Source organism: Pleurodeles waltl, chromosome 3_1 (genome assembly GCF_031143425.1).
Source record: "Pleurodeles waltl isolate 20211129_DDA chromosome 3_1, aPleWal1.hap1.20221129, whole genome shotgun sequence".
NCBI lineage: Eukaryota > Metazoa > Chordata > Amphibia > Caudata > Salamandridae > Pleurodeles > Pleurodeles waltl.
In genome coordinates this window covers 1,941,983,359-1,942,009,541 of record NC_090440.1, presented here as the reverse complement: position 1 = coordinate 1,942,009,541, position 26,183 = coordinate 1,941,983,359, and the positions used below count along the sequence as shown (strand labels likewise).

Genomic DNA, 26,183 nt, shown 5'->3' with positions numbered 1-26,183 from the left:
CGAGCGGCGCACCCCCCATGAGGCGGAAAGGCAGTGTCCTCTTACCACAACCTTATGTGCATCCCATTCTGTGGCTCTCAAACCAGTGGACCCAGTGTTTACTGCTCAGTAATTTTTAATGCAAGCATTTAAGTCCTCTCTGAATGGAGCGTCTAGTAGTGCCTTGTTTCTCAGACGCCATGTGGGTATAGCGGAGCGCATTCTCCCCCATTTCACAGTTAACAGCAAGGGGGAATGGCCAGACACCGTCCTAGCCAAATAACCAGAGGTCTTGATCAAAGAGCACACAGAAGAAGTCCCCCACATCAAATCTATTCTGGTGTGTATGTCATGTAATGAGGAATAAAAGGAGTACTCCCTATGCGTTGGGCGCCCCATGCGCCACATGTCATACACTCTGGCGTCTCTAGCCCAAGCTGTCAGCAAAGCAGAGTTTCGAGTGCTCACTGCTCCCTTCAATGGCAAAGATGAACGATCTACCAATACATCCGGGACACAATTAAAGTCCCCGCCCCATATGGCAGGCACAGCCGGGTCAGTCAATGAAGCAGGAGTCAGCGTCTGAAAGCATTCACCTAACGCGCTGTTGGGGGCATAAGTCCCCACTATGGTTAGCGGCTTACTATCCAGTGGCCCCTCCAGCACTATATATCTGCCATTCACATCTATCTTTACTTTATGTTGCACATAGGGGATCCCGGGCTCTATCCACACCAACACTCCTCTTGCATAGGCCGAAGAGGCCGTACCATATACCTGCTCACGCCAGCGCTTCCTCAGTGCCTGTAAATCACCACCCAGCAAGTGCGTTTCCTGCAGTATAGCAAAGTGCACCCCCCAGCGTTTAAGACAAGCATATATGCGGTGTCGCCTTCCTGGCATGGCCATGGTGCGCACATTCCATGGTATAATATTATAGTCCTGCATCGTGTGTGGACTGTGTGCACCCATAACGCAATAAACAGTACAGACATATTTGATGTAACATATACTCAGTACCCAGAAGGGAATGTCCATCCACTATCCTGACAAGTATACTCATTTGACAAGTTTTCTAACATGTGTTGTGACCCAACAAGACATATGAAATGTAACCCCCCCATCTCCCAACAGCAATCTCAAACCCAAAATATGGTGGCGTTCAGGCACGCCTATGACTACCTCTGTCAATAACAAAAGAAAAAACATATAATTATTGCAAAAAAACTGTTTCCTTGTGGATATCATCTGTGGGGACATGGTGATAATCAGGTGGAGCCTGCTGTGGAACCCCCAGTGCAGTCCGAGCAATGCCCACACCAGCCACGGACACATTATTACATGGTTCCCCCAAATGTGTGGTGTAAGAGTCTCACCACTGGAAAGATGCCAGGCAACTCCGCTATCCTCCCGGCTCCTGACATCCAGGGCTCGGAACATCATTCCAGCTATATGCACACTACTTTATCTCATCGACATGAGCATTCAGTCTGATGGTACAGATGCGGCCAAAGTCTTGTGCTGGAACATCACAGGACACAAAAGTGATTATTCAGTCAGTGCAGCTCATCTGCGGTACTCGGCCTGACCATCGGTCCTTTCGACACACTCAAAATAGTTGAGTCAGAGCCTCCGGAGTCTGAGTCTGTTGGTGCCTGCGAGGCAGCCCGGAGCGGCGCAAACGAATTCGGAGTGTGGATCGATGCATCCTTGAGCGCTCTCGCTCTTTTTCTACAGCAGCCTGTGTCCTGGTGGGCTGAGCTCTCGACTTCCTCCTGGATCTCCTGCGCACAGGTGAAGTCAGCCACTCTCCACCATTCCCATCTTCCTCTGAGGGTTGGGCAATTCCTTTGGCATGCATCCATGTCCAGGCATCTGCCGGAGTGGCAAAGATGTGGGTGTGATCCTCTGCAATCACCCGAAGCTTGGCAGGGAACATCAAGGCGTTTTTTAAATTGTGCTCACGAAGCCTCTGCTTAACTTTCAAGTAGGAATAGCGTTGGCGCTGCACTTCTGCAGTAAAGTCTGGGTAGGCCGTTATGGAAGCCCCTTCATGTCTCACTGGACCATTATTCCAAAAGTGCTGCAGTATCATGTTGCGGTCCCTATAGCTGAGAAAGCGTGCTATAATCGGACGAGGAGGCAACCCCGGGGCTGGCTGCCTACCTGGTATTCTGTGTGCCTGTTCCACAGAAAATAATCTCGCTGTTGCCCCTTTCAGCACCTCATCGACAAGCCAGTGCTCCAAAAATAGTTCTGTGCTAGGTCCCTCTGCTCTCTCCGGGAACCCTAGGAATCGCACATTGTTGCGGCAAGATCTTCCTTCCACATCTTCCGCACGTTGACATAGAGCTTTCATTTCTAAGTCTAGCCTCTCTACGTGTTTTGGGGTTTCCAACTCTGTGGGTTTCATAGTGTCCAGAATAATTTCTGTCGCCTCCACCCTCTCCGCTAGCTTATGATGTTCAACCCTGAGGAGGTTAAGATCTTGAGACACTGTGTATATCTTGTGTTCGAGGGACACCTTGGTATCCATAATTGCCTTTAGTATCTTTTCAAATTGCCACGAGTGTGTCTGCAGGGTGCTCTCTAAGGAGCGCAGACTCTGCGCATCCGATGGTACCACAGGAATATCCGTAGGCCCAGAGCGCTCTTGGGGTTTGGCAATCTTGGTCTTCTCCATCATGCTGACTGTGTAGAGCACTGCACTGTTAAGCCGGACCGCCTCTCCACTGTGGCTGCGCCACCCAATACTACACCAAAAATCAAAAGGGAAGTAGAGGAGGCTCCAGTACCATCCGTATATCCTGTGTGCCAGTGCCCTGCCACATGAAGAAAAGGAAAAGCCCCAGGTATTGCGGGTCACTCTCTCCTTCCCCCGCAGTGTCGCTCCTCATCCGCTCTCCCCTCGTGCAGCCTCCATGGGCATAAGTGTGTCCAAGCGTTTCCGCCTCAGGGCAAAATACCAGGGGGGAAAGCAACGGCGCGGTTTAGGCCCCAGATATTTGCCGCGTGTGCTGCGACTGCAAAGCCAGACGCCGGCGCAGCACTCTGGTAGGCCGCACCCTCGGCCGCACGCCGCTGGCTCTCCAAAGCCCCGCTCACCTCTGCGATCGTGCCGCTCCTGATCACATACGCGGCCCCGACCGCGACTGTAGCATCACAGCAGAGTCCTGCTGTCTCCATGCCGCCCCCGACATGTTCCGTGCCACGTAGCTGGTTTTAAGGCTGTGTTTTACAGGATAATTTTCAGAGGCCCAAGTCGAGCTCTTTCTAAAGCTTCCGACTCGGCCGCCATCTGGCCACCCTCTCACCCCCGAAACACACTCATCATCTCGCTTATCCTTGTTCACATTGCAATTGATAGCTTGTTGTGCATTTTAGCAATTGTACTGCAATGTTCAGAACTGCAGCTTTGTTGAGCAATGCTGAACGTTACACAGTGACACTTTATACAACAGGCCATTACTAGTACCTGATTTACGGTCTATTTAATGGCATCCTATATATGACAAAATCAGCAATAGACAATGTGGAAGTGATCAATCTGATCAGTTGCACTTCTAACTGGAAGCTACTGTCAGCAGAAGGGCATCATTCACTCAGACTCAAGAGACTCAACCCTCAAAAAGAAAACTTTCGAGAATATCGATTTTTAAGAACTGTTTTATCATGCAACATAAAATAGCTTCCCTAATTTCCTTTCAACAACAACTAGTTTGATACAAAAGTTTTTTTTCTACTTTTAATGTTTGCTGCCATCTTGTTTTGCCAGGTCGTGGCGGAGAAGCTAAGGGCCCTACCTGTGTTTGACAGGGCCAACATTTACACAAAGGGCGACAGAGCTCGAACAAAGATGTATAAACCGAAGATAAAAAAAAAAACACTGTAGCAGGGTAAGGCAAAAAAGGCGAGAGAGTAATTCGGAAGATAAGGTTTTCTTTGGAGAGAAATATGAACTTCCTCCAGACAGCGCGAAAGGTTAAATGAAAAGCAAGCGAAGGGCCAGGACATCTGCGAGTTTAATCCTAAAATGATGCAAGTGAACAGAGCACAAGTAATTACACCAAGGAAAAGGCTAGACTTCTCCAGACTTTTCAGGAGGCACCTAGAGGTGGACGAGCCAACAAATTAACAGAGAGAGCTTAGATAAGGGTCTGGTTTGGTTCTATGAGCCTGTGCACCACAAGTACATGCATGTACACGTTTAGTACGTAAACTGTAAAGCGTGCAACAAACATCAGATGAAAATATGATAAAAGCTCTTCAAACTTAAAAAAGTGTATATATTTATCATGCGGAAGCGTTTTACTTTAGTACATCAGATTAGATCACTGCATTGAAAGGCATTAAAAGTGATTCTTTTTAAACACCAACTTTGAAAGATTCTTGCTTCCCTTCTCTGATGTCAAAGCCATTAGTGAACTGAGTGGCAAAGTGGTTGTCATGTGACCCCTCTAAGTGGCATAGGTTTTTATTACCCATGGAGCAACATTATAGTCTACTAAATCAAATGAAAGAGCCGCACATCTTGAACTCATGTATTTGAAGGTGCTCTCATACCACATAATGAAAAAAGGAGGCTCAGAGAAATGGAACATTTGCCCAGAAGCACACAATTTGTGAGCTGGGCAGTTAGGACTGATCACAGGCTTTTTGTTTCACACTATCCACTTCAGCCACTTAATAGGTTTCACTTTGTGTCTCCTGTTTCACATCAAAGGTTAATGTTTTGTCTTTAATTATTCGTTCACAAGGTTAGAATGTGGGTGGCAGGTAACATGCAAGTTCAGCTTGTTTACCGCTCGAGAGTCCATGTGAATATTGAGGATATTGAGCAGTCAGGCACCTGGCTGGAGCTTTCAGCTGCTCCCCCACCTCTACCAGCACTGAGATGTATGTATTGATTGTGCTGGAAAGGGATAGGCCTGGAGTGATAAGGATTCATTTTCTTTTTAAACTCATAGTCTTAGTACATCATAGCAAGTGTTAAATAGCATCAAAATTCATGAATAACAGTTTTTAAAACCCAAAACTGACAGCGACGCCATAGGCGGGTACTTAAATGAGTAGGGAATGAATGGCTGGATAAGTAGTGATACAATGCCTGTGTGGCTGGATGGGTGACTAAGGCCCTCATTATGACTTTAGAGGTCCCACCACGGGACAGCCAAAGCTGTGGGGAGGATGCCACTGCCATAGCAGTGAAGGCCCCCCGCCCCCCAAAGTGTATTACAATGTTCCATCGGTCTGACCGGCAGGAACATTGCAATATGCGTTCTCGCTGGGTTGACCGGTGAGAACAGTGCTAGGTTAATCGACTCTGGTCAGTTAAGGGAGTCAAGGCAGATATCCTAGCACCCTTGGAAAGCGCACTCCTACGAGTGCATAGGAGTGCGCAGACAGTGCGCATTCCTACGATGCTGAGCAGGGGGGCCCTGTGGCCCCATGGGCATGGGCAGTGCAGGGACACCTGTGGCCCCTGGCACTAGCTTTTCACCTGACTTTTCATGGCAGGGCCCCGCCATGAAAAGGCTTGTGGAAAGTGGGGTTGTAATCAGCCAGGTGGCACAGAGTTCAGCACCGCCCTGGCTGGTTAAAACCCCGACTGCCGTTACCACGTCGGGAACCATGTTCCTGGCAGGGACAGTGGTCTTTAGGCAGGTCCGCCCTCCAAAGTTGTAATTTTGTGGTCAGACCGCCTGGAGTGCGGCAGTTCAACCACCACCGAGTGGCTGGTGGTTCCTAGAAACGGCAACCTTGTAATGAGGCCGTAAGTCACTGAGATACTGGTGAGCTGGTAGGTCCGAGAGTGAGTAAGTGAGTGAGTGGATATGTGCTTTATGCTGACTGGTGTATGGACTGAGTGAGTGTGTGGTGAATGGATGACAGGGGGATGGATGCATGAGTCATGTGTAAGTGAGTGAATGACTGGCTGAGCTAATGAGTGAGATATTTTGGGGTTTGTGATATCCATGTGAAAGACAGCACAAGTGCTATGTAAATGACTTGGTGGCTATATGAACAAATAGGTGCAGACGTGAATGAGTTAATGAACAAATGTGTGACTGGATAAGTAACTGAATCTCTAAGTCAATATATGGGTGAGTCGTGGATGAGTGAATTAGTGAGTTGCTGAGAGGATAGACTGAAAGACCGAGTGGGTTTGACAGTGGCTGGGTTGATGGATGAGCGAGTGAATGAGTTGCTAGAAAGCTCAACTAAGTGAGAAAGCAACCAAGTGAGTGAGTGAATACATTTGCAAATGAGTTCGCCAGGAAAGTGGTTGAGTAAATACATTGGAGTGTTCGTTTAAGCAGAGTAGGAGAGCCAGAAACCTGCAGGCTGCACTTTGTGAACTAAAGCTTATTTTAAGTTCCGGGCTGATGATAGAAAACATTTTGAGTTGGAAGAAACAATTAGAGAAAGTGATGCTTATGCAGGGTTGAGTCCAGGAAAACATAGATTTTGCCCATGGTAGTACTCAGAAGTACACAAGCTCATTCTCAATCTTGCATCTGGTAGAACTCTGTCACGCTCACGCTCACTGTGTCATGCCACACACCCTACCACATCTCATGTTAGCAGTAAAGCCATCAAATGATGAAAAATTATAAGGATCCATATTCAGCCATGTGTCTCAGTTTATACCCAGGTGAGAGAGTTTCATTGGCAGTGCACTCTAGGTAGGAAGCCAAATGGAACCAATGTATTAGCATATAGTAGAGAAGGACTTGTACCTGAATAGGCAGAGAAAAAAAGATGGTTGCCTTAGGAGAACAGGCAGGATACGTCTTGGATATGCAACTCAATAGAGCGGTGTGAGTGGTATTATACGTTGTGTTTCTGTCTGTGCTGTCCATGTTTGATAAAATATGAACAATGCAAACTGGGCTTCCTGACAGACTAAGGCCCTAATTTTGAACATGGCGGATTGGCCCGCCTTGCCGGCATTGGCGGCTGAATCCGCCAGCTGGCATGGCGGGCCAACCCGCCGCATTACGAACATGGTGAGGGCCGCCATCGGCAGCCCTCACTCACCGCCAGGCTTCCGCCGTCAGGCAGCCTGGCGGTGAGTGGAAACACTATCCGCTACCCTTCGGATAATGTTTCCATTTCCACCAGCCTTTCCCTGGCGGGTTCACCTGCCTAGGAAAGGCTGGCAGAGGGGGTGCCCTGGGGTACCCCTGGGGGCCCCTGCACTGCCCATGCACTTTGCATGGACAGTGCAGGGGCCCCGGTGCAGTGCCCCGTCGCGCAGGTCACTGCCCGATTTTCAGGCAGTGATCTGCGCGATAGGTGCAGCTGCACCTGCCGCACAGAGGCATTGACGACTGCTCCAGGTGGAGCCGCCGTCAATGTCCCGGCCAGGCCTTTCTGTGAGCCGGCGGGCGGAAACAATGTTTCTGCCCGCCGGCCCACAGAAATGTTCATTATTTGGCCGGCTGGGTTCCGGGGTCGCTGGCGGTCAGTGTTTTGACCGCCAGCATGAACACCTAAGTGATTTATGTGTAGTAGGTGGAAGATTCTTCCGAGGAGACCTGACAACAAAACTCACACCTCCCCATCCTCTCTGGGAGTCACAGGCCCAGAGACAATCATTTGACTTTAGTTAAAGGACAGATTAAAGTAGCATAAAACCTTTCAAGGGAGTCTTGTTGTATTGATAATCACTTGAAAGTGTGAAAGTGTTGGACAATGTTCTTGACTGGTTCGTGACAGGTCATACAGAGAGCAGAAGGACAGACCAAATGACCAGCGCTCTAATCAGAGAATCTGAATCAGAGAAGGCAACTGCTGGCCCTCGTACCTAGAACCGCATAATGGCATAGAAATAAACAAAATACGGCAACACCACACACCTAGAACTAAGTTATGAGCAAGCAACCATTTATTACTCAATGTATTATGAAATAAAGGATGTTTGGCAAATGTTCACAAAGTAATTGGGGACCACAGGTCATGCTGTACAATAAACAGGCTTTGTAATGTACTCCGTCCCAACCTAGAACGCACCCTAAATGCATTTTAGTGCTCTGGCAGCAAGCTTGGTGGTAGTACCCAGAGCGGATACTAACACTGCAAAGCAATTTTTCACACACCCCAGGCATTTCTCTCTCCACAAAGTAGACCATGAAAGGACTGGAATAGTTTGAGTCTCCTTTCAGAGCCTATGTGTTTAGAAAACGTAAGTGACAATTGTGCTCTACAATGTACCATTTGTTTCAGTTGTGCCAAGATTTTCTTTGTATGAGAACTCCCCCCCCAACCCGAGTCCCCTTTGAGGAAGACAATCAAGGTCACTTGGCCACTTGCGCAATCCAGGACAGGTTTTATAGCCAAACCACCTTCAAAGAATGTCAGCTACTAATGATCTATCATGCTAGAGTTGTCTGAATGTACTCGATCGGACTCTGATTGCACCCCTTTGGCCATGTTTCTCAGATGTGCAAGGGGGTAATATATTGTGTCAGCTAGACGCACTACCTCCAAAACTGAGCTAAAAATCAAAACACACACGGCCCCCCTAACCTCAGATAAACAATTTGCTGGAGGGTTAGTGAAAGCAGAAGTGAGTAGCATCCGTGGTCTCTGAAAAGTTTTGAGTGCCAGTACTATAATTGTTTTTTAATTAAGCACTGGTGGGTGCCTCTAGAATTGTGAAGATTACTGTAAATACTGCCTCCAGAAAAATATGTAAAACTCTAGATGGGGATTCGTGACGGGCACAGTTCTGTAGGTGGAGCCTCTAGAACTGGACAATACTCAAGATTCCAGGGGAGTCAACACTAGCAGTGTGGTCAGTGGTCCAGAAGTTCTTTTTGCTGGTGGCTGTACCTGTTCATGTGAAAACTAACATATATGTTGCTCTGCCTATGAAATGTTTACATTCTTTGAAGGACCCAAAGTTCTAGCTCCTTTTATGGTGTCACATCGTCCCATCACTGAGTGATCTATAGGAAGCCCTTATTCAATTTAATTTGTGTTTAGTTATTACGCAACGGGGAAATGAATAATAGAGCCCCAAAATATGCTCGCCACTGCAGTGGTCCTAAATTACATTGTATTACATGGAAAACAACAAACTAGTTGGGGAGCGACCCTTGACCCAAGGGTAGGTCGCTCCCCCTGCCGCTGCAGCTCCTCCAAGTTCCCGAGTTCCTGTGTTCCTGAGACCCACCTAACTGTAAGTACCCCCCTCCTCCCAGCCCCTCGCCCTGCCCCGCGCCACTCACCTTCTCTCCTGCTCCTGCTTCTTTTCCTCCTCTCTGTCTCTTCCTCCTCGCTCCCCCTCTGCAATCTTCTTCTGTGTTCTTCTGTTCTTCTCTTCTGTTCTTCCCTTCTGTTCTTCTGTGTTCTTCCGGTCTTCTGTGTTCTTCTTCTCTGTTCTTCTCTGTGTTCTTCTTCTCTGTTCTTCTCTGTGTTCTTCTTCTCTGTTCTTCTCTGTTCTTCTGGTCTTCTGTCTTCTGCTCTTCCGGTCTTCTGTTCTTCTGTCTTCTGTTCTCCTGTCTTCTGTTCTCCTGTCTTCTGTTCTCCTGTCTTCGGCTCTTCTACCTCCTCCGTCTTCTTCCCCCGAGCCTGCCCTCCTGCTCCTTCCTCATCCCCCTCCCTCACTCGCCTCCCCCTCTCTCACCCCTAGCTAACCCGTTCGCTATCTACCTCCCTCACTCCTCCTATCTTCCTATCTCTCTAGCTCCCTATCTCACTATCTAACTCCCCCACTCTCCACCTCCTCCTACCTACCTATCTGTCTATCTATCTATTTCCCTATCTATCGACTTCTCTATCTATTTTCTCTATCTATTTCTCTATCTCTCCCCCCCTCCCGCCACCCCCTCTACTACCTATCTCCCTATCCTCTCACTCTACCTCTCTCCCTCACCCACCTCTACAACCCCCCTCCCCTATCTTCACAACCCTACTCCTATCTCTCTCCCTAATCTCCAAACCTCCTAACACTCACCCTCCTCCACCCTAAACCCCCTCCCCCAGCTCCTCTCACTCTACCTGTCCCCCCCCCTCCCTCGCGCTTTCCCGCCGCGACCTCCTGCACGCCCCGCCCCCCAGCTCCCATTCGCCCCCAGCTGACCACTCCCCCCCCTCCTACCTCTTATGGCGGCCGCTGCGCGACAGTGGTAGCGACCCTTGACCCAAGGGTAGGTCGCTCCCCCTGCCGCTGCAGCTCCTCCAAGTTCCCGAGTTCCTGTGTTCCTGAGACCCACCTAACTGTAAGTACCCCCCTCCTCCCAGCCCCTCGCCCTGCCCCGCGCCACTCACCTTCTCTCCTGCTCCTGCTTCTTTTCCTCCTCTCTGTCTCTTCCTCCTCGCTCCCCCTCTGCAATCTTCTTCTGTGTTCTTCTGTTCTTCTCTTCTGTTCTTCTGTTCTTCCCTTCTGTTCTTCTGTGTTCTTCCGGTCTTCTGTGTTCTTCTTCTCTGTTCTTCTCGGTGCTTCTGTGTTCTTCTTCTCTGTTCTTCTCTGTTCTTCTCTGTTCTTCTGGTCTTCTGGTCTTCTGGTCTTCTGGTCTTCTGGTCTTCTGTTCTTCTGTCTTCTGTTCTCCTGTCTTCGGCTCTTCTACCTCCTCTGTCTTCTTCCCCCGAGCCTGCCCTCCTGCTCCTTCCTCATCCCCCTCCCTCACTCGCCTCCCCCTCTCTCACCCCTAGCTAACCCGTTCGCTATCTACCTCCCTCACTCCTCCTATCTTCCTATCTCTCTAGCTCCCTATCTCACTATCTAACTCCCCCACTCTCCACCTCCTCCTACCTACCTATCTGTCTATCTATCTATTTCCCTATCTATCGACTTCTCTATCTATTTTCTCTATCTATTTCTCTATCTCTCCCCCCCTCCCGCCACCCCCTCTACTACCTATCTCCCTATCCTCTCACTCTACCTCTCTCCCTCACCCACCTCTACAACCCCCCCTCCCCTATCTTCACAACCCTACTCCTATCTCTCTCCCTAATCTCCAAACCTCCTAACACTCACCCTCCTCCACCCTAAACCCCCTCCCCCAGCTCCTCTCACTCTACCTGTCCCCCCCCTCCCTCGCGCTTTCCCGCCGCGACCTCCTGCACGCCCCGCCCCCCAGCTCCCATTCGCCCCCAGCTGACCCCTCCCCCCCCCTCCTACCTCTTATGGCGGCCGCTGCGCGACAGTGGTAGCGACCCTTGACCCAAGGGTAGGTCGCTCCCCCTGCCGCTGCAGCTCCTCCAAGTTCCCGAGTTCCTGTGTTCCTGAGACCCACCTAACTGTAAGTACCCCCCTCCTCCCAGCCCCTCGCCCTGCCCCGCGCCACTCACCTTCTCTCCTGCTCCTGCTTCTTTTCCTCCTCTCTGTCTCTTCCTCCTCGCTCCCCCTCTGCAATCTTCTTCTGTGTTCTTCTGTTCTTCTCTTCTGTTCTTCCCTTCTGTTCTTCTGTGTTCTTCCGGTCTTCTGTGTTCTTCTTCTCTGTTCTTCTCTGTGTTCTTCTTCTCTGTTCTTCTCTGTTCTTCTCTGTTCTTCTCTGTTCTTCTGGTCTTCTGGTCTTCTGGTCTTCTGGTCTTCTGCTCTTCCGGTCTTCTGTTCTTCTGTCTTCTGTTCTTCTGTCTTCTGTTCTCCTGTCTTCGGCTCTTCTACCTCCTCCGTCTTCTTCCCCCGAGCCTGCCCTCCGGCTCCTTCCTCATCCCCCTCCCTCACTCGCCTCCCCCTCTCTCACCCCTAGCTAACCCGTTCGCTATCTACCTCCCTCACTCCTCCTATCTTCCTATCTCTCTAGCTCCCTATCTCACTATCTAACTCCCCCACTCTCCACCTCCTCCTACCTACCTATCTGTCTATCTATCTATTTCCCTATCTATCGACTTCTCTATCTATTTTCTCTATCTATTTCTCTATCTCTCCCCCCCTCCCGCCACCCCCTCTACTACCTATCTCCCTATCCTCTCACTCTACCTCTCTCCCTCACCCACCTCTACAACCCCCCCTCCCCTATCTTCACAACCCTACTCCTATCTCTCTCCCTAATCTCCAAACCTCCTAACACTCACCCTCCTCCACCCTAAACCCCCTCCCCCAGCTCCTCTCACTCTACCTGTCCCCCCCCCTCCCTCACGCTTTCCCGCCGCGACCTCCTGCACGCCCCCGCCCCCCAGCTCCCATTCGCCCCCAGCTGACCCCTCCCCCCCCTCCTACCTCTTATGGCGGCCGCTGCGCGTCCGCGCCCAGCGGGCACGCCGCTGGCGCGCCAGAGGCGCGCCAGAGGCAAGCCCGTCTGTGCCCGTCCGCGCCTGGCCCGCGCCCAGCGCCACGACCCCTGGTCCCCAGCTCCCCCAAGCCCCGCTGATCCGCTACGACCCCACCACCCTCCACGCCCTCAACCCAGGGCGCTCCAAAACCTGCTTCCTAGCTCACCCCAAACGCACCCATGGACCCTTCGCCTGCAACTCCTGCAAACGCATCTTCCACCACGCAACTACCACGACCACAAGCCCACGCGCCATCAACCACCTCAAGTGCATCCTGATCAACGCTCGTTCCGTCCACAAGCACGCCGTTGAACTTTGGGACCTCCTGGACTCCACAGCCCCGGACGTCGCCTTCATCACGGAGACATGGATGAACGCCTCCTCTGCTCCAGACATCGCTACCCGCCATCCCCGAAGGCTACAAGATCTCCAGAAAAGACCGCACCAACCAAGTAGGAGGAGGTGTCGCCATCATCTTCAAAGACTCCATCAGCGTCACCACCTCCACCGAAGACCCCCCCCTCGCCGCTGAACACCTGCATTTTCAGATTCGCACCGACCCAAGGACCACCCTCAGAGGATCCCTCGTCTACCGTCCTCCCGGACCTCGCGCCTCTTTCAGCGACGCCATCGCCGACTTCATCTCCCCGCACGCCCTCGCCTCACCGGACTACATCCTCCTAGGCGACCTCAACTTCCATCTGGAACAAAACAACGACCCCAACACCACCACCCTGCTCGACAACCTCGCCAACCTCGGCCTCAAACAACTGGTGAACACCGCCACCCACATCGCCGGACACACGCTCGACCCTATCTTCTCCGCCAGCAAACACGTCTTCTTCAGCCACACCTCTGCCCTACACTGGACCGACCACAGCTGCGTCCACTTCACATTCCGACGCGAGACCTCCCACCTCCGCACTCAACCCACCCCTCGTCGACAGTGGAACAAGATCCCTGAAGAGCAACTCTTCTCCGCTCTCGCCGCCAACCAACCCACCCTCACCACCGACCCCAACGACGCAGCTCTCAACCTCACAAACTGGATCTCCAACTGCGCTGACAACCTTGCTCCCCTCAAACGCACGCATCGACAGACCAACACCAAAAAACCTCTCTGGTTCTCTGACACCCTCAAAGAATCAAAGAAAACTTGTCGTGCCCTTGAGAAGGCCTGGCGCAAGGACCACACCGCGGACAACATGACCGCCCTCAAGAACGCTACACGCGAACACCACCACCTGATCCGCACTGCCAAAAGGAACTTTTTCACCGACAGACTAGACAAAAACAGCCACAACAGCAGAGAACTCTTCAGCATCGTCAAAGAGTTCTCCAACCCCAGCGCCAGCGCCAACGCCGTCACGCCCTCACAGGATTTGTGCGAATCCCTCGCCACTTTCTTCCATCGCAAGATCAGCGACCTCCACGACAGCTTCGGACACCAGACCCAACCATACACCACTGAACCCGCTTCCCCGGACATCACCCTCAACAACTGGACCCACATCAACACGGAAGAAACCAAATCCATCATGAACTCTATCCACTCCGGCGCCCCTTCGGACCCCTGCCCGCACTTCATCTTTAACAAAGCCGACGACATCATCGCCCCGCACCTCCAGACCGTCATCATCTCTTCTTTTTCTTCTGCCACCTTCCCCGAATGCTGGAAGCACGCTGAAGTCAACGCCCTACTAAAGAAACCTACGGCTGACCCAAGCGACCTGAAAAACTTCCGCCCCATCTCTCTTCTACCTTTCCCAGCCAAGGTAATAGAAAAGACCGTCAACAAACAGCTGACCACCTTCCTGGAAGACAACAACCTGCTCGACCCTTCACAAACCGGATTCCGAACCAACCACAGCACGGAAACCGCCCTCATCTCAGTCACAGACGACATCAGAACCCTGATGGACAACGGTGAAACAGTCGCCCTCATTCTCCTCGACCTCTCGGCTGCCTTTGACACCGTCTGTCACCGCACCCTAATCACCCGCCTACGCTCCACCGGGATCCAAGGCCAGGCCCTGGACTGGATCGCCTCCTTCCTCGCTAACCGCTCCCAAAGAGTTTACCTCCCTCCGTTTCGCTCAGAACCCACCAAGATCATCTGCGGCGTACCTCAAGGCTCATCGCTCAGCCCGACACTCTTCAATGTCTACATGAGCCCCCTCGCCGACATCGTACGCAAGCACGACATCATCATCACCTCCTACGCCGACGACACCCAACTTGTACTCTCCCTCACCAAGGACCCCGCCAGCGCCAAGACCAACCTACAAGAGGGTATGAAGGACGTCGCAGATTGGATGAGGCTCAGCCGCCTAAAGCTGAACTCTGAAAAAACGGAAGTCCTCATCCTCGGCAACACCCCGTCCGCCTGGGACGACTCCTGGTGGCCCACGGCCCTCGGCACCGCACCGACCCCCGCAGACCACGCCCGCAACCTCGGCTTCATCTTGGACCCTCTTCTCACCATGACCAAGCAAGTCAACGCCGTGTCCTCCGCCTGCTTCCTCACTCTCCGCATGCTCCGCAAGATCTTCCGCTGGATCCCCGCCGACACCAGAAAAACCGTGACCCACGCCCTTGTCACGAGTCGCCTGGACTACGGCAACACCCTCTACGCCGGGACCACCGCCAAACTCCAAAACCGCCTGCAACGCATCCAAAACGCCTCGGCCCGCCTCATCCTCGACGTACCCCGCAACAGCCACATCTCCGCACACCTGAGACACCTGCATTGGCTCCCAGTCAGCAAAAGGATCACCTTCCGTCTTCTCACCCAAGCACACAAAGCCCTCCACAACAAGGGACCGGAATACCTCAACAGACGCCTCAGCTTCTACGTCCCCACCCGCCCCCTCCGCTCCGCTGGCCTCGCACTTGCTGCCGTCCCTCGCACCCGCCGCTCCACGGCGGGTGGGAGATCTTTCTCCTTCCTGGCGGCCAAGACCTGGAACTCCCTCCCCACCAGCCTCAGGACCACCCAGGACCACTCCGCTTTCCGGAGACTCCTAAAGACTTGGCTGTTCGAGCAGCGATAACCCCCCCTTTTTTCCCCCCTAGCGCCTTGAGACCCGCACGGGTGAGTAGCGCGCTTTATAAATGTTAATGATTTGATTTGATTTATACTGTGTGGAAGATGTTCACCTAGCTATAACTTCTTAATTCACACAACACTGCATCCTGGATTTCGTAGTTTTACTTTTCCCAGTATAAATGCACGTGCATTAGTATCAGATTACAAAGTGACACATGCTAAAAAGTCAGGATTGGCTCCACATCTCACAACTGAGAAAAATACCAGACATATTTTAAGAGAGCACATTTACCCCCGACGAGGTAGCTGTTTTGGCGTTACTGTCAGATAACTGATGTTTATTGTCACACAAGTCAAAAGTACTCACTCTATCAACCTCAGAAGAAGAAACAATAGAGTGAGCCCATGAGGATGGGAAGCTGTGGCCATAGAGCTGAAACAGGTTGCTGGAGTGGATGCATTAGTCCACTGAGCCTCCAGACCTGAACACAGGCCAACATCAAAGCTCTTGCACTATAGCAATTTGGTCAAAGTCACACAGTGCAAAGGTTAAACTGGACCCTGTCCTCACTAAATCTTCGACCAACACAGCTGGCCTTATGTGATGGCCGATAACCCATAACATGGGACTTTTGGTTCAAGTGAGATGTCTCTTTCATCCATGGCCCTAGCCCCTCCAATAGGCAGAACCCTGCAAGCTGCATTTATTCTTACCTGTAGAGGCAGTCGCAGGCCTAGGGGGCTGAGGACCTTGCTGGCCCAGGGCCCAGCTGTGATCACTAGGCTTTTGGCTCGGTACACCTCTGAGGCAGTGTTCACTGTCACTTCTGTGCCCGGTGTGATGTTAGTGACCCTTTCCCCATCACAAATGATTCCTCCCAGCTGCCGGAAGCGGTCCTGCCAAAGAGAGAAGAAAGTAGATCCATTAGTAAGTCTGGTCTGGCGGATCACCAGAACTGAAAGCTTAAGTTGTCGAACTCCGGGTACAAGTTCAAGCTGACTTTTTTCCTTTGCTTTCTAGTTCTCGTAGAAATTCAGTCATAAAAGGGCAATCAAAACTGCAAGTACTAGAATGCAAAGAAAAAACAGGTATTACTAACTTACTTCTTTGAATGGATGAATGAAAGAATTAATTTATTTATAAAGTACAAAAAGCTGCCTTAATAGGGCATCCCGCCACTAGAACAATAAATAAGGTTAATAGTCTACAGTATTCTGCACTGCCAAAAAGAAGCAAATAACAAAGGGTCAGATGTACAAAACTTTTTGCACGTCGCAAACAGCTAATTTTGCTGTTTGCGACGTGCAAAAAGCACATCGCGATGCCCAATCCCCATTTTGCGATTCGGTAACCTGGTTACCGATTCGCAAAATGGGACTGCGAGTCGCAATTAGGAAGGGGTGTTCCCCTTCCTAATTGCGAGTCGCAGCGTGATGTTGTATTGTTTTGTGACCGCGGTCGTAAAACAATCACAGTTAGCACCCAGTTCAAATGGGTGCTAACCCATTCGCAAAAGGGAAGGGGTCACCATGGGACCCCTTCCCCTTTGTGAATGGCATTAAAAACATTTTTTCAGAGCAGGACCACTTTGTGAATGGCATTAAAAACATGTTTTCCTATGGGCCACTGCCTGCTCTGAAAAAATGAAACGAAAACGTTTTTTTTTTTAGTTTTGTAATGCATCTTGTTGTCCTTTAAGGAAAACGGGCTGCATTACCAAAAAAAAAAAAAAGCTTTATTTAAAAGCAGTCACAGACATGTTGGTCTGCTGTCTCCAGCAGACTACCATCCCTGTGACTGCCGCGAATCTCAAGGAGGTTGCAAATTGCGACCCACCTCATTAATATTAATGAGGTGGGCCTTTGCGACCCCCTTGCGAGTCGCACATGGTGTCAGGGACACCATCGTACATTCTGAATTGTGACTCACAAATTGCGAGTCGGTCTGACTCGCAATTTGCGGGTCGCAATTCAGAATTTTACTACATCTGTCCCCAAGTCTTTACACGTTTACTCGACTGAAGTTCATCCTTGATGATACATAAGTATAAGGCTAGCGCATGTTTTTGCTGCTAAAAACGAGAAGGCTCTACCTCCCAATCATTTTATCTAAAACATAGCACCTTCAAAAACATGGCCTTATCAGGATCTGAGGTCCTTGCTCGGAGAGTAATCTTGAAATCTTTTTCTTAAATATCTGGGCCCAGTTTTGTGATATATTCTGTGTACCAGGACAAGGATATTAAACTGAAAATACTTATGCACTGGCAACCAAAGTAAACGTTTAAGTTGTTGAGAACTAGAAGACTGACAGGGATCTCTGAAACCCAATCATGCAGTAGGATTTTGTATCACATGCAACATGTTAATCAATGCTTTGGGTAAACCTAAATATAGGCTGTTTAAGTAGTTGATTCTGGAAGTAATTAGTGTGACACCACTGGTTTCAGGGTCTCCATAGGAGGACGTTCCAAAAATGTCTTCAAGGTGCGAAATAAACAGAAATACATTCCTATGGTACTGAAAATTTGCTGATGGAGAAAAAGTTTGTTGTCTAATCTTATTCCCAGATTTCTAACTGCCAAAGCTGGAGGGGAGGGATAGGTAAGCACCTGGGCTACCCGCCACTAATATTGAAATTGTTGGCCTTAAGAAGACAAGAATCTCAGTACACGTTAAGTAACTCTGTTGCATCCAGTCAATACCCTTGGATAAACACCTTTAGAAGGAAATGTCTGAGATATGGAAGGCTTTATCTATGGATACAATCAACTGTATGTCCTCAGTGTAAGACTATGCTTTAATACCAAATGTCCTTATCAATATTGCCAATGGACCAGATAAACAGAGTAGGGCTCAGGGATGATACCTGAGGAACACTAAAATGAAGCCTTTTACTTCTTGACGAAAAATGGGACACTGTCAAGGATTTGATGTCTATTACACAGAGTCGAGTGAAACCATTTCAGTGTTTGACCGCAGATACCCATCGCCGAATGTCTTTTCAAGAGATAAATATCTTTGATTGACAAGATAAGATTTAATCACTATCCAGCACTTTACAAAAAGCTGCCTTATGCTTTTGATCATATTATGCTCTTCTTTTGGTTGATTTTTTATAAAGGTGTTCCACTGTGACAATATTGAAGCAAAGGCAATTCATCTAGTTTTGTTATTTTCTTTGCATTCTGGTGCGTGTAGATTTGTGTTTCACAATGAAATGCAGGACTCCGAGCACAAGAAAGCAGCAAAGAAACCAGGACAGGATGTTTCCATTTGCAACAATGTGAGAGCTTTAAAATAACTGTAGCTAAGATGCCCCGAAGACTCCATGCCACTACCTCACAGTGTTTTCAGTCCTGGATATTCTATTGACACATTCTTGTTTTCAGGTTTGTTAGATCAATTGCTTAAATTGCAGTGAACCAAAACTACAACTCCTAGAATCCACTAATTTGTTAAATAAAAGTCCAGGCTGGGGATTAGTTGCATCAATGTCATACAGTCATTTGGTGATGGTAGCACAGCTGCTCCTATCTCGAGTCTCGGGCGAATAACTTTGATGCGACATTAGCCATATATCTGTTCTATTTTACAAGTTTAGGCCTATTGATGCTAAACCTCTGGATCATCAGAAAGTACAATTACAATTTCTGCCAGGATTCTACAGCCTTACTTGGAAGAAGTCACAAGTTTACCTTTCAAAAATGCCCTCCGTATATCAGCATCATCTGACATTACTGGGGTTGGAATAGAAAAGGCTGCCGCTGGTGTTAATTTGCACCATGGTAAAAGTTCACAGTTACAAATTGAAAACATTCATTTTGAAGCCGCAAAACTGCACAACAGTAAGGTACGACAAAGCAGGCATTACAATATGTAATTTGAAGGAGCACGTAGTGAACAAAGCGAAATATGTTTACCAAAGAAACAGATATCCCATGAGCGAAATGAAAGGAAATGGGCACATACAGGGAGTGCAGAATTATTAGGCAAATGAGTATTTTGACCACATCATCCTCTTTATGCATGTTGTCTTACTCCAAGCTGTATAGGCTCGAAAGCCTACTACCAATTAAGCATATTAGGTGATGTGCATCTCTGTAATGAGAAGGGGTGTGGTCTAATGACATCAACACCCTATATCAGGTGTGCATAATTATTAGCCAACTTCCTTTCCTTTGGCAAAATGGGTCAAAAGAAGGACTTGACAGGCTCAGAAAAGTCAAAAATAGTGAGATATCTTGCAGAGGGATGCAGCACTCTTAAAATTGCAAAGCTTCTGAAGCGTGATCATCGAACAATCAAGCATTTCATTCAAAATAGTCAACAGGGTCGCAAGAAGCGTGTGGAAAAACCAAGGCGCAAAATAACTGCCCATGAACTGAGAAAAGTCAAGCGTGCAGCTGCCACAATGCCACTTGCCACCAGTTTGGCCATATTTCAGAGCTGCAACATCACTGGAGTGCCCAAAAGCACAAGGTGTGCAATACTCAGAGACATGGCCAAGGTAAGAAAGGCTGAAAGACGACCACCACTGAACAAGACACACAAGCAGAAACGTCAAGACTGGGCCAAGAAATATCTCAAGACTGATTTTTCTAAGGTTTTATGGACTGATGAAATGAGAGTGAGTCTTGATGGGCCAGATGGATGGGCCCGTGGCTGGATTGGTAAAGGGCAGAGAGCTCCAGTCCGACTCAGATGCCAGCAAGGTGGAGGTGGAGTACTGGTTTGGGCTGGTATCATCAAAGATGAGCTTGTGGGGCCTTTTCGGGTTGAGGATGGAGTCAAGCTCAACTCCCAGTCCTACTGCCAGTTCCTGGAAGACACCTTCTTCAAGCAGTGGTACAGGAAGAAGTCTGCATCCTTCAAGAAAAACATGATTTTCATGCAGGACAATGCTCCATCACACGCATCCAAGTACTCCACAGCGTGGCTGGCAAGAAAGGCTATAAAAGAAGGAAATCTAATGACATGGCCTCCTTGTTCACCTGATCTGAACCCCATTGAGAACCTGTGGTCCATCATCAAATGTGAGATTTACAAGGAGGGAAAACAGTACACCTCCCTGAACAGTGTCTGGGAGGCTGTGGTTGCTGCTGCACGCAATGTTGATGGTGAACAGATCAAAACACTGACAGAATCCATGGATGGCAGGCTTTTGAGTGTCCTTGCAAAGAAAGGTGGCTATATTGGTCACTGATTTGTTTTTGTTTTGTTTTTGAATGTCAGAAATGTATATTTGTGAATGTTGAGATGTTATATTGGTTTCACTGGTAATAATAAATAATTGAAATGGGTATATTTTTTTTTTTGTTAAGTTGCCTAATAATTATGCACAGTGATAGTCACCTGCACACACAGATATCCCCCTAACATAGCTAAAACTAAAAACAAACTAAAAACTACTTCCAAAAATATTCAGCTTTGATATTAATGAGTTTTTTGGGTTCATTGAGAACATGGTTGTTGTTCAATAATAAAATTAATCCTCAAAAATACAACTTGCCTAATAATTCTGCACTCCCTGTATTTTTAATTTTTGCTTTGTGGTAGACATTAACATTACAGTTACTGTACCCAGAATGGGGAATAAAGTGTGGAACTGAGTATACCAGGTCCTCCTTATGGCCAAATAATGGGCCCTTTTCTGCTGCTCTTTTCCACTTGCTTTGAGTGGGTTGTAAATGTCAGCTTGAGTCTTCAACTATTTCCCAAACTGGAGCAGTGTTGGCATGGTCCTTATGGATACAGGGATTTTTTTCCTGAGCCTGGGCAGCGGAGGCCGCTGCATAGGCCATGGTGAGTGGCGGGGGGGACAACGGTGGAAACAATGTTTTTTTGTGTAAAATAAAACACTTACAGTTTCTTCGCGCCGCCCCTCTCCCGCCGCCTCACTACTCTTGTGGTGTCCCAGCGAAAGCACAGGCTCCCCAGCAATCCTAGTGCTGCTTACATGCTAAACATAGCATGAAAGCAGCGCCAGGATTGGTCTGAGCAGCTCGGACTGCCGCTCAGACACTGCATGGAAGTCTTTGCAGTTTCTCCAACCTGGCTCTGTATACAGCCAGGCTGGAGAAACTTAAGTGCACATGTGTGTTTGGCTGGCCTCAGACGGCCGGCCAAACACACATGCGCACTAAGTGCACTCTCCCCTTCCCCTCCACCTTCCATGAGCTAGCAGATGAAAAATGATGACAAATTAAATGATAGCAAGCTATTGTTTTATTTTTCATATGCTGACTCATCCAGGGTGTCGATGCCCCTCGGCCACTGTGGAGGAGTCGCCCCTGAGCCTGGGTGTATAGATGGAAAATCCTGCTGTCTTGTTTTTTGTATTTCTTAGCCTGATATTGTCCTTGCTGTGGATGGATACATTTGAGTTCCAAATAGGCACTCGTATCAAGTACGACCCTGCCAGGGACCTTCAAAGCAGATTGTTCAGTGCTCTCTGGACTCCATACAGGTGATTAAGCCAACTATGACCCGTACCTAATACTCTGGCTGTTAAGGGCTGCTTTAAATCATGGTTTTGTCGCTCCACAACACTATTGCCCTCGGGATGAAATGGAGACGAGTAATGGAGTTTGACCCCTAATGAAGCGATGACATCCCTGAATGCCCTTGAGGCAAAAGCAGGGCCCTGGTCCGAGTGGAAAGCCGCAACTGCATATGTGCCGATAAAGACTTGCACATTTTTAATAACAGTCCGAGCGTCAGCCGAGCGTTGTGGCCACACCCATAGAAATCTGGAGCAATAGTCAACAGCCACTAAAATGTATTTGTATGCAATGTCCGTTTATTGGAGACCACAATGGTCCAGGTACACACATTGTAAAGGTTTGTTGGAAATTAGGAGGGGTGTCTCCGGTGGACGTTTGACAGTGGAGCCCTTAATTTGTTGCCAGATGTCACAACAAAGCGCATACTGCTTGGTCTGTTTATATAGACCTAGCCACCAAAAAAATGCTAGCAATAATGATTTTGTAGCCGCCACACCAGCATGGGCAGACCCCCTCATGTGCTGCTTTAATCAACTATGGTCTTATGTCTTTACTGGGAATTACTCAAACTCCCACACCTGGTATTTTTACTTCTGCGTCAAGGAAGCCTCCCATTCTGTAGGAATATTTAGCAGCACATGCTTTCTGAGAACCACCAGAGATGGTGAGATTGTTTGTAGGATGCGCGTGGGTGCTGGTCGGATGGAGAAATGAAGAGTTGTCTGAGGCCTTCATGGTGCTGCAGAGGCCACTATTGGCATCTGCTCACTGCCTCTGTTCACAATTTCATCAGTTGTGAACCTGTACCCAATGAGCGCAAGCCTGGTGATCCCAGATCTGGGATTACCAGGTCCAGAATTTGAAGGACAGGTAACTCCAGAATGGGAAACACCAGGCCACTTGTAGTTGCCTGTGTACCTCTCCAGATTTCTCATAAGAAGGCCCAAGTGCTGTTGATGGAGAGAACAGCTTACAGATAAGTGTATGTTTACAAGTGGGGTTTATCTTTATTGATTATTTTGACTTCATTGTTTTAGGAGTTCATTGGGTGTGATTTAATTGGAAAATGTTTTGATCTATGTGAAAGTGTATATTTTTATTAACATACATATTTATAGTAGATATTGTGAAGATCAGATTGTGTGCTTTCTTGCTAGTCAGGAGAGAAAGGCTATGATATATTTTGTGCACGTGCAGGCAGAGAATCACTTAACTCATGATTGGGTGGATATAGATATATAAAGAGTGGATGACCAGTCTGTATATAGTTACAGCATTGGGCTCTATCTGCCACTTAGGAGCTAGGAGCTGACCCAGTGATATCATGGGAACCTCGTTTTGTAGAACCCTTTATAAGGCTCTGAAGCACATTAGTGTTGGCTAGCACACTACACCGTGGGCTGTGCATGGTTCGAAAAATTTTGGATGGCAGTGAGGGCTATGTGGGAATTGTTTCGTTATTGTTTGTGACTAAACTTGTCTTCTGTTGCTTTAGTTAACTGTGCAGTTGAGCTGCAAAGAAAAGTGAGGGATAAAAGCCTTAAGGTCTGCACTACTGGTATGGGAAGTGTTTCAATGTTGTGTATGTTGATTATCAGACTGTCCTACTTTTGCTGTGATCATGTAGCTGCACTTATTTATGCCTGGGGTTGAATGAAGCAGAGTGAAATATAATTGGCCATGTTATTGTGTCTACTGTCCACAGTGGGGGAGGGGGACTATGTTTGTGTTCTTCAGCGTGTATAGTTCTGAGTCATCCAATGTCCATCCTCTTGCTGTGTAGGAAGCTGGAAATCTTTATTACTTCATTCTAGGCTGAAAGTCAACAACACTTTGCTTTATTCACTATAAATACATGCCTGCAAGCCACAGTGCTACTGGTTGAAAAGTCAGGCCTGGATGCACAGCAAAACATGACATGGCAGCAGTTGCATAATTTGCTGGCTATAATCCAGCTGTCTAGTCGAGAATATGTCCTAGCATCCAGGTCCCAGTATTATCATTTGTGTCACTGCTAGGGAATACAAGACAGTGTGGTGATCCGGCAGATGTAGGAGCCACACAAATCCTTTGTGTGCAGGTGAAGCAAAATTGTGAGTGGTCCTTTGTGGAAAGAACCCACAGCCGATGCTGCAAGGGGAGTGACACCTGGGACCTGCACTGGTGAATGGTACTGGGAGGACCTTGCTGGCGGCACAGTCCAACTGAGAAGGCGGTGTGCTCCAAGGGAATGAACGGCAGACCAATGACTAGTATTCCGAGGCTGCAGGGTTCCATGTAAAGCGGTGTCCAGCTGTCAACTAGGGCCTCTTCTCAATTCCTTTTTTTAAAAACTTTGAAGGTTTTGCATTTTGGGGAGGTTGCAAAGCAGTCCACTTTGCTACTTCTCACACCCACAGGGCTCAGTAGCCTGTTTGGAATTTAAAACATTCAGCACGTATACAGATTGGCTTATGAGAAAGTGCTACATTCCCTTGATGACATAGCAGGCCTATGGTACCCGACAGGTAGACATAAGACTAACATGAACACAAGGGGTCCTGAGTGGATTTTGCCACAGGCCACACAGCACAGACATTGCCCTAGCAGGGCAGACAGAGCAAGAAGCTAAGCTCAGAGGAGAAGAGGTGTAGAAGCTCTGGAGCCATGAAAATGGAATGGAAATGAATGCCAATGAGTCCCAATAGGTTTCAACACCCGCACACAACTGGGATTTTTCGCGAAGCAGGGTGAGGTAAAGAACAAAAGGATTTTACTGTCAAGTCAGGTTGTCAGGGCATGAAAGTGGGAGATCGGAAAGCGATGCAGCATCTTGCACCATTGCATAGGGGTACCAGTGAGAGGACCCAGCAAATCAAAAGTGCGAATTTGTGGCTGGTCAGTTCTGAATTTGGTGGGGCTTGCATTGGGAAAGGGTGTTAGAGTAGAGTATTCAAATGAGTAGTTGCAATCGTTTGGCTAAATGTGTATGAGGTGGGCCCAGCTTCTTCCCACAGTCAATTACTTAGAAAATAAATCACCACACTCTAGCTTGATCATTGTACATGTCGGTAAAAATTATGTGGTGCATTTTAGGAGCTCAGATTGAGAAACAGGTTTGAAACAGGAAGGGTATGAAAAGCTGGTAGATGAACTGAACTGAGGGTGCTCATACGCATCCTCATAGAGTGGTAAGAAGAGAAAATGAGGAAAAGACAAACAGGGAAAAATGGTAGGGGCGAGGGTGTTGGAACCGGGTTAAATGTTGTAGGCTTTTCAAGGTATGTAGATTTTCAGGCCCTCATTACGAGTGGTATAATTTCACCCTGAGCAATAACTAAGGGTAGAAATCCACCAACTGCAATAAAAAGAGCCTCTGGACCCAGTATTATTGGGTCCACAAACTCCCTCTGCAGGGACTGCAGGCAGCAGCGCAACCCAGCCCCGGTCCGACCCCTGCATCAGCACAGGGAGAGCAGTCAATGCCTTCCTTAGATAGGCTGAAACCTATTCCTATTCTTTCCACCTTCCCAACCGGATGTCCCACTGACCCTTGCTCTACCTAGGTGGAAAATTCCACTGATCCTATTCCTGGAATGATGAAAAATGCTCCTAAAAAGTCCTGGTATTTCCGTGACCATGAAGTTATTCTCCATTGTGGGGAGAAAAGTTGTGATTGCTGGCATTTGGTGCAGGGATGCTGGCTAGAGCTGCAGGTCCTGATCCCCTTCTATCCCTGCTCTAAATTCTAGCAATCTTGTAATAAGGCTTATAGGGTTACCTGTAATGAAATCCTGATCTCAACAGCCTAAGCTGCTAAGAAAGATGCAGAAATATCTCAAAGTCTCTAGTTAGGTCAGATATTAACTCTCGGTTTCATTATGCAAGTGCATGATACGTGGAACTTTCAACCAGATTTGTGCAAAAAACTTCAGAGGATTCAATATCAGGTAGCCAGGAAGATTCCTAACTTAAGTCGGTTTGATCAGGTGTTGGAAGCCTGTGTACCTTTATATTGGATTGTGGTTTAAATAATGCACAGCTGAAAGCAACTTTGTTACTGTTACAGACCTATAACAGGAAAGGTTCCAGGTTTTTCAAGAACTATTTCCTGAGTAGACCTGTTGTAGGGCAGTTCGCTTTAATCATTTTCCATTATTGTTCACACATCGTGATAACCAAAAAAAGAATGAGTGGTGGAGCTTTTCCCTTCAGGTTCCTACTTTGTGGAATTCTCTCCCAAAGTCAATTCAATTGTAAGAGAATATATCCTCATACAGGAAAGCTTTGAAAACGTATTTACTTTGTTAGAGTTGCTGGCATATTTTCACTGACTCTTATATTTCAATTTATTAGCGCCATGGGCCATTACACTTACGCTTACCCGTATAAATACTATCTTCATTAATTCTACTTCATTCATTTGTACAGTAATGGGTCATACT

General features: G+C 48.3%; 1 protein-coding gene across 2 annotated transcripts in view; it reads right to left on the bottom strand.

The window, feature by feature from the left end:
* PIPOX (pipecolic acid and sarcosine oxidase) overlaps nucleotides 1–26,183 on the bottom strand; it is a 217,672-nt gene that overhangs the window by 54,368 nt on the left and 137,121 nt on the right. For both annotated transcript variants that reach the window (XM_069226217.1, XM_069226218.1), the window contains exon 4: nucleotides 15,968–16,150. In XM_069226217.1, coding sequence (XP_069082318.1) covers nucleotides 15,968–16,150 — 183 coding nt within the window. The remainder of the gene's footprint in view (nucleotides 1–15,967; nucleotides 16,151–26,183) is intronic.